We start from the raw sequence: 8,771 nt of genomic DNA on the forward strand, positions 1-8,771 counted from the left end.
TTTTTTCTATGACTGTAAATGTCTCACATTTCTTTGTGGAGGACTGGGCAAGGGCTGTACTCCGACTCGGACCCGCCGTCTTTGTGCTTGTTGAAGCCGTTGGTCAGTCCTGAAAGCAAAAGAGGGAAATCACAGAAGAGCTGCTGTTAAAATAACAAGAGCAGGATGACATCAAGACAGAACAGAGGACATCGAAGCAACAGTTGTGTTTGGTCTGGTCTCAATCACAAATAAAACAACACAACAGGTGTTTTGGAGCAGTAGCCTGGAGTAAACAAGCTCCTATGCTGCAATCTAATAGCGGGAAAAGCTTTGTTTATTCCCACAACCGTACTCAAAAAATGTATGATTACTGCAAATTTAAGTCTGACATGTTGTAAAATACACAATTTGGATTAGCTTGCTAAACTGAAGCGATGCAAACAAATGAATTAGTACAAATTAGAGAATGTTTGCAAGAAGGTAGCTGAACTTCACATAACTCGGTGCACCATCTGTTACTGCACCATAACCACTCACATTTCAGTATCTGGAGCATTGCTGCTCCAAATCAAATGGTAGCTAATAACACATGTGCAGTTAGCACAATCCAAACAGGATGTGAGAACGTCTTCAGTGCACTGAGGAGCTGTTCCTAAAATACATCTCTGACCAGAAACCCTTAAACTTGGGCTAAACTTGTGTCTGATGTCAGTAACTAACTCTCCTCTTACCAGTTTCCAGTGTATAATTTGGTTTCCTCTCCAGCTCACTATCTGGGTTGGAGAGTTCGCTGAGGGTGGGGGGTCCTGGGCTTTTCTGTGAGGTCTTGGATGGAGTGGATAAAGGTGTGGAGGAAGGGGTGGTTGCTGTGGAGTTGGGTGCTGTCGGGTTGCTGCTCGTGTTCTCGTCCTGTGGTCCCTTTCCATTCGGCAGAGGGTTGTCTCTCTCTCTAAACAGCTTGGCTCCGTTTTTCGCCTTTTTAAACAACACGGAGGTCCGTCGCCCGACTCCCCCGGTGGCGGGCCGCGAGGGGACACCGAGCTCCGGCAGGCCGTTCGTCACCGCCTGCCCTTCACTGTGCAAACTGGGGGCTGGGGACGCTGACCGCTCCTGTGCTTTAGTGCAATTAATGTTCTCTATGGCACTGTTTAAGAGGTCACCGTCCATCTTAAGGCGCTTGCAGGGCCAGCTGGGGGACTGGGACTCCCCTGTGATTGGCCGCAGGGTGGGAGGCTCCAGAGGTGCGTCCCCTTGTCGCGGAGGAGGGGCCAGGCTCGTAGGCTCCAGTGTTGGTGGCGACGTGGATTTGAGGTCTTCTGAAAGGTGACAAAATAAATGAAATTCAGTTTGACTCAGCAGTTACTGTAAATGAATGTCCATTTAGTATGTAGTGTGATGTGGCGGTGTAGTATTCACACTGGAAAATGGTGTCACTTCGTAATGATTTACACTTCAAGCTAACACTAACCACAGCCCAGCGGACGTTGAGGTATTCTGGAGATATGGACGACCGTATCAAGACAAGTGAGTAAGAAACTTTGCTCTCACAACTGTACACCGGTAACATGGTGGCATGGCAGTTTTTATGGCTCAAATCACAGGTGTTCCTGCTGCCATTCCTCTACCGTGGAAAAGGCTGTTTGACTGGACTAGCCTGTCGTCAGAAGTGGGATGATATGGCATGACTGTACGTGGCCAATGGAGAGTGGTGAGTCCATGAGAGTGATGTATAGAAGAGGTGCAGACATAGAGTGCACTGGGAGAAAGGAGTTGTGAGGCAGCCATGGCTAACGAGACTCTGTGGGCCCCTACTTACTAGACTGGAGACAGTGGGGTGGTTGGGGTTGGTGCGTGGGGGGGACCCTGGCTCAATTACCTGAGGACAATGTTCTGTTAGCTCATGTTCACAACTGGTCTCATTGAAAAAAGTGGCTTTTAAAGGTTCATGCATTGGCAATTTCATACAGTTGAAATGTCCGTGCTTTTCATCACCCACCTTTGTCAGAAGCCGAAAGGCCGTTATCTGCCTTTGCATCTTTGTCCTCCTCCTCCTCCTCATCATCGTCGTCGTCGTCCTCTTCTTTAAGATGTCCGTTGTGAAGGCTGTGACGGGAGTGGTGGCCCTGCCTGAAGCGGATGTTGTTGATCTCGCGACGAAGCAGGCGGATGCGTCGAGTTCTGGCACCGCTGCACCGCATGGATGTGACAAAGTCCAGCTTCTCCAGCAGCTCCTTCAGCTGTTCCTCCACCGTCATGTGAAGCCGGTTGTCTGGATCCAGCACGCTGTCGACTGAACCCAACAAGGATTTAGGCTGACAGTAAAGTTGGTACAGAAATTTCATAAACGGTACAACAAATGCGTTCAGTGACTTTAACTTTGGTATTTAGAGTGCCTATAAAAAGCATTTACCCTCTTGAGAAGTCTTGGTTATGCAGTCCTCACTAACTGAGCGACTGTACAAAAACAGACCAGTGAGGGTGACCACCAAGACACCTACGACTCCTCAGGAGAGTTACTGAAAATTCTAATACAAATTTTCCTTTTTGGCCATCAGAGCTATGTATGTGGACACCACACACTGCACACAGCATCCGCACTGTGAAACACGCAGCAGCACTGGGATGTACGGACCCTGGAAGGCTTGTAAAGCAACAGGGTAAAATGAATGCAGCAAAGTATAGGGGGAACCCTGGAGGACAACCTGATGCAGTCTGCAGGAGAACTGCTGTTTGGTAGAATATTTGTTTTCCAGCAAGACAACGATGTGAAGCATACAGCCGAAGCTACACAAATGGTCTAAAGACAACAAGATGAAAGTTCTGGAGCGGCCGAGTCAGAGCCTGGACCTGAAACTAGTTGAGAATTTGTGGCCGGACTTTAAAAAGGCTGTTCACTAAGGATCCCGGTGCAACCTGACAGAACCTGACAGAGCTTGAGCAGGTTAAGAATGGGGTAAAATCGCAGTGTCCAGACGTGCAAGGCTGATTGTGACCCATCAACACAAGCACCTCTACTAAACACTGACTTGAACGGGGTTAACACTTGTGCAGTCACTTCCATCCATCCATCATCTCTACACCTTAATCCTCACTAGGGTGGTGGGGGGCTGGAGTCTATCCCAGCTGACTCAGGGTGAAGGCAGGTTCACCTGGACAGGTAACCAGTCTATCACAGGGCTACACTTAGAGACAGACAACCAAGCACACTCACATTCACACCTACGGACAATTTACAATCACCAATTAACCTCAGCATGTTTCTGGACTGTGGGAGGAACCCAGAGAGAACCCACGCTGCACGGGGAGAACATGGAGACTCCACGCAGAAAGATCCCGGGTGTCCTCACCAGAATGCGAGGCAACGGTGCTAACCACCGAGACACCATGCAGCCCTGTGCAGTCACTTATCTTATATTTTTAATCAAGTGAAATTACAGCACCACAACTGTGACTTACCGTCCTCCCAGGTGCAACTGTAAAAGTCTCTTTTCTGAGGTGACACTGGAAGGTGCATGCCAGTGTCCAGGTCCAGCCCAGTGTTGGTGGCTTGTCGTTGGGCGTGACGCAGTATAGCTCCTCCCAGGTCCCGAAGACGCAGGGCTGCCCGGTGGAAGACTGTGTCCTTGGCGTTGTAGAGGAGGCAGTTTGACACCATTAGGTTGAAGTCAGCTTCCAGGTCAGCCACTGAGCGGTAGGCATGGCCTTCCAGCTTCGAACACATGGTGGAAAAGTCCATTGGCTCACTGATAAACTCCAGGTAGTCTGGAACCTGAGGACAAGACAAACCTCCAAAATTAATCACGAGAACAGATGCAAACTAGGGAATAAAGTACAAATTTGTCACTTTATGAAAAACTGCTGTACAACTTAACAAGCATCACTTCTTTTAAAGGTGAATAACTAAAATTATACTTCAGTCTGAAAACAATAAGCTATCACTGAGACCTTATCGTGTTTAAAAGTTTGGCAAGATATTTTTCTAGCCCTTCCTGTTGCAGAAGACGCCTGGTTCAAGTCAAACCTTAAATAAATGAAGCTGCACTCACAGAGCACAGATCTTCACCAATGTTCCATCTCGCAATTGTTAAGAAAGTGATTTGAATCGTCAACATATTTCTCCTGTGCTTATGTTTCACCTCTCCACCAAGTTTCATGAAATTCAGTCTTTGTATAATCTTGCTAACAGACAAACAGTAATGAAAACATAATTTGCTTGGAGGAGGTTTTAAAAAATTGCTATTGTGCAGTTCCAACATTTTTCTTTTCCCCTTCATCTGATGGTATTGCAGAGCTATTTCTGGTGCCCCGTTTCTAGAAGTCCTGCTGGTTTTTTCAATGACAATGTGACGTGACACACAGTATGGTATATTTGTGTGCAACTGAACCAACTGAGGTGTTAACATGCTTTGACTGCCACTTGTTTTCAGCTCTGACGTGTTTTTGTTGCTTCATTATTGCGTGAAAGCGCTAGAAATGATGTCAAAAATCAAAAACCACAAAACATATCTGCCTACATGACACCAAAGTCTTTTTGAGTCATTTTGATCTTAACTACACACCTGTCGTGACTGTATCTTGCATTGTGTTTTAACACCATCACGCTGACAGACAGACATACGGTATAAACACCTGCCAAAGTGCTGCCTTTGTGGTAATTCCCACTACAGTAGGTGTCTGATGAGTGCATTTGCAATGATGAGACAGACACACACAAGATGAATATATCAACCCTATCACACCTGGCAGTTATTAAAACAGGTGGAATTAACATTTTACCTTACGTTGAACAGCCGAATGTCTCTTTGTTACAGTCCCTATCCACTAAAAGTTATAGAAAAGTTATACTGCAGACCAGTGAGGATATGTGAAGTCACAACTAGTCCATGTGGACTTTCAGTGATGTAGAAGACACCTTGCATCCAGTCGTTAAGCTTGTAAAATGAAAAAGATTTGGTGTGATTGTTGAGTGAGGGAGGAGGCGCAAATGCCTTATGAAGAACATCCACACAGGTAAATAAACGTAAGCCATAAATTCTGCTAATTAATAATCTATCTTCAAACATGATTGCAGGGAATCCTCAATTAACACCAAGTATACAGGTATTATCATGTCATTAAAGAAATATTAACAGGAAATACAGAGTGGGGACCATTTCCAGAACCAGAGGGCCCTCCTCTTACCAAAACTATATAGTGTGCCTCTACAGTAGCAAACAACAAATGTCTGACCTCCGTGATGTTGACTGGCTGTGCAAAGATCTGGGCCGTGTCCTTCTCCTGCAGCTGGTCCAGAGTGGAGCGGAGCAGCACCAACATCGGGGTCAACTGCATCTCCAGAGCTGCCTGGTGGACTTTAACCTGCAGGTGTCAAGAGAACATGCATGTGATGAACGAGACACGATTCAGACACACATTTTTACAGAACGTCAGCGTAAAGAGAAGCAAAGTAAACCGGTACGAGGGGATATGTATGTAAAGGTAACTACTCAAGAAACTCTAATGAAGTGTAACCACATGTTTGAACATCTACTTCTCTCCATCTCCGAGTCTTTCTGTGTTACATTGAGCTGCAGGAGTGCGACAGAGCTGCTCCATCCCTCACATGCAGCCCCCAACAGAGAAATCTCTCTTCACAAACGAACGCAACAGTTTTCTTGCAGAGTTTCCACACAGTGGCGTCTCGGTCTTAGTCAGACTGTAAGAACTATAAAAGCTGCCATACTGGTGAGCTGCATTTCCTCTCCATCTGCACGCATTCTCTCACTTTGCTTCTGTTGCTATATCCCATGCTAACAGTGTACCCGAACAACAACAACAACGTGGCAAATGATTGGCTGTTCGCGTGTCACATGACTATTATCTGGCAGGAAGGCAGCGTGCTAGGTGTTAAGTTTATGCAGCCGAGTTCACATCTGAAATTGGATCCAAGCGAACCTCAACATTTTCTTCCATGCATCGAGGAAATGCCTCCTGTATGATACATATACATATCATTTTATTGCCTACTTTTTTCTGAACGGTTACTTCACAAGCTTGAATATAAGCATCCAGTCCTATGATTCATTCATGTGCGCTACCTGCTCTCGTTTGAGTTTCTCCCTCTTGCGGATGAGCTCCACCAGCAGTCTGGCTTTTTCAAGATCGTGTCGTAGCTTCTGCCAATATCTCAGCGCTTCTCTCGCCGCAGAAATCTTCTCATCCACTTCAGGCTAAAAGCACAACAAAAAATTTTAGTGCTGGTACAAACACTGGGACAGAAATGTTGTTTTTTAGTAATCCACCTGGCCAAAATAAACACTGAATACTATCTTAAAGCTGTAAATCATCAGAGTACGTAATAGCAGCAGAGTGCCAAGGCTGCAGCTCTGTGCCCCTCCCTGACCTGTTCAGTATTCCTTTGGGACTGGATGTTGGAGTGTAAACGCCGGACCAGCGGTACACCACTCCTCGACTGACGCTTCAGCAACCAGTAACTGTGCAGTCTCTGCATGAACTGGTTTTTTCTCTGGAAGAGGATTCCTTTGCAGATGACAGTCAGCCTGTACAACAGAGAAAGAGGCAGGTTTGCTTTAATGTCAACGTGGCTGACATCAACCACATCTTTCCAAGGGAACTGCTGCGAGTGTCTTGCTTCATTAAAACTGGGAAGTAAACCAAAGAATCTCCACTGAAATGCTGCTTTTAAAAAATCATCTTGTATGTTAGCAATCTGATAAAAACCATCTAGATAAAATGTTTGGTAAAAAAAAAAGACATTTGTTTTTGACTCAACAGAAGCACAGCGTTTCATTAAAAATAACAGATGATCTAACCTGCTTGTGGGTATCTGAGGCACAGTCACTTGTGGTGAAGCAGTGTGTCGTGCTGTTGACTCTGCATTCTTTCTCCCTTTCTTTTTATCTGTCTTGGCATCGTCGTCAGACTTTCTGCCTTTTTTCGGTGTTGTCGGACCCTCTGTGTAGGCACTTCGTCCTCTACTGGCCCTCCCTCTGCTGCCCACCACTCTTCCTTCATTCTCCTCGTCTGACACAGACTCTTGTCCTGGTGGAGAATGGGCCTCACAGAACGCTGTCTTCTTAACTGAGAACGTAGTCCCATTGACGTTTGTTTCTCGCACAGGATCTATTTTCATAAACAAGCCGGCACGCTGAGCACATGTGACATGAAACGCTGTGTAGCAGTTGGCCTTGTGGCACTGGATAGATGCTCCGCGGCCCTTCTGCTTGCACAGGTAACACGTCAGTTTCCAGCGTGCTGGGGGAATGTTTTTGACCCCTTCCACGGGTTCCAGAAACACTGTGTTGGCAAAGCAGACTTCAGGAATCCATATAGCACAGACCACATGCGCCCAACGGCCATCACTCGTTTGCTTGAAGGCGCCGCCGCGGTTTGGACATAGAACACAGTCAACAGGTTTCTGGGGGGACTGGAGGCAGCAGCGGCACAGCCACTGACCCTCAGGAATATAGGGCACTCCGTAACACTCCTGGTGCACAGCCAGGTTGCAGGAGTCACAGAAGAGGATGACGTTGCTGTTGAGGCACTCGTCATCCAGGCACACGCAGCAGAAGGCATCATCGTCAATAGTGCTTTGAGAGGGCGCCCGGCTACGGGCTTCCCGGTACGCCTCCTCCTCTAACCGGTCCACTAGCAGCTCAAAGGTGTCTGGTGAGATGGTTGAGTAGCCCTCTGATGTCCGACCAGCATTGACCATCTCTAGCCAGGCAGTGTCTTCCTCGTCCATGTCGTACTCTGCCTCAGCTTCCTGCTCCTCAGCTGAGCGTTCGATGTAACGGTAATACGCCGCCGGAAGAGGAGGCGCCTCAACTGGTGTGAAGGTTTCCAGCACACGAAACTTGGGGTCAGGAAGGGTCATGTGGTGATGGTGGGATGTGTTTACCTTTTCAGGTGACTGTGGATGAGAATTGGGACAGTGGTTCTTTGAAGGGGGAGGCGACTTGACAGAGGAACATTTGGAGTCTTTCCTGCGACCCCGGGGTGTGACGGGTTTCCGGGCTGTTTGGGCACTACTGGTTGGAGGTGATGACTGCTCGCTGTTCTCTTTGTTGCTGTTACACTCACTAATGTCCTGAGCCATCATCTCATCCTCAGTGATGACCTCTAAAGGCTCCAGAATAGAAATGCGGTGAAGCCTCCCATCCAGTTCCACCTCAACCACCTTCTGGGCCTGGGCATAGGTCAGGGTGTCTCTGTTTGGGGACGCTTTGAGGCTGTAAGGGGACGGTGAACGTTGGCGGGCACCCCCACGCCCGCCAACGGTCCCGTTGGACTTCTTGACATCACCTTCACCTCCACCTCCTCCGGCCACCTGGCCTTTTCGACGCGGCTTCCTCATAGGCCACAGATCACACGTTCCCTCCTGTTGGTTCAAGGGAAATGAAAAAATGTAAATAATAGTCAATAAAGAAAACGTGTTGTGAATAATTAAAGAAAGGGTCATTGCATACAAAACCACAATATGCAGAAATGATCATGATCAGCTGTGCATTTCAATCATGCTTACTTGTGATCTCATTACCTTTCTGTGGATTTGAACATATTACTTTACCATGATGCCGCGTGAGGCTTACAGGGTTTATACTTTTTATTTGTTGATCCTAAGTGATTGAACAATGATCGACTTCTTAGCATTTTCCTGTGATCTCTTACATTTCCTGTAAATATAGTTTGCTAGATTGTTTTCTGTCTGTCTTTTATATCTAAAGATTAATTTCATAGTATTCCTTGTTCTTTGTATGAAAATGCACATATATTTGCCCGTTCATTTA

General features: G+C 46.8%; 1 protein-coding gene across 1 annotated transcript in view; it reads right to left on the reverse strand.

The window, feature by feature from the left end:
* Positions 1 to 8,771, reverse strand: part of brpf3b (bromodomain and PHD finger containing, 3b) — a 14,698-nt gene that overhangs the window by 3,737 nt on the left and 2,190 nt on the right. Inside the window, exons 2-9 of the mRNA XM_008302403.1 lie at positions 6,795 to 8,362; positions 6,365 to 6,521; positions 6,060 to 6,191; positions 5,212 to 5,340; positions 3,439 to 3,751; positions 1,979 to 2,272; positions 714 to 1,298; positions 28 to 109 (exon numbers count right to left, since the gene is read on the reverse strand). Coding sequence (XP_008300625.1) covers positions 28 to 109; positions 714 to 1,298; positions 1,979 to 2,272; positions 3,439 to 3,751; positions 5,212 to 5,340; positions 6,060 to 6,191; positions 6,365 to 6,521; positions 6,795 to 8,338 — 3,236 coding nt within the window. The 5' untranslated portion in view covers positions 8,339 to 8,362. The remainder of the gene's footprint in view (positions 1 to 27; positions 110 to 713; positions 1,299 to 1,978; positions 2,273 to 3,438; positions 3,752 to 5,211; positions 5,341 to 6,059; positions 6,192 to 6,364; positions 6,522 to 6,794; positions 8,363 to 8,771) is intronic.

Source organism: Stegastes partitus, unplaced genomic scaffold, assembly GCF_000690725.1.
Source record: "Stegastes partitus isolate 25-593 unplaced genomic scaffold, Stegastes_partitus-1.0.2 Scaffold1808, whole genome shotgun sequence".
Classification (NCBI taxonomy): domain Eukaryota; kingdom Metazoa; phylum Chordata; class Actinopteri; family Pomacentridae; genus Stegastes; species Stegastes partitus.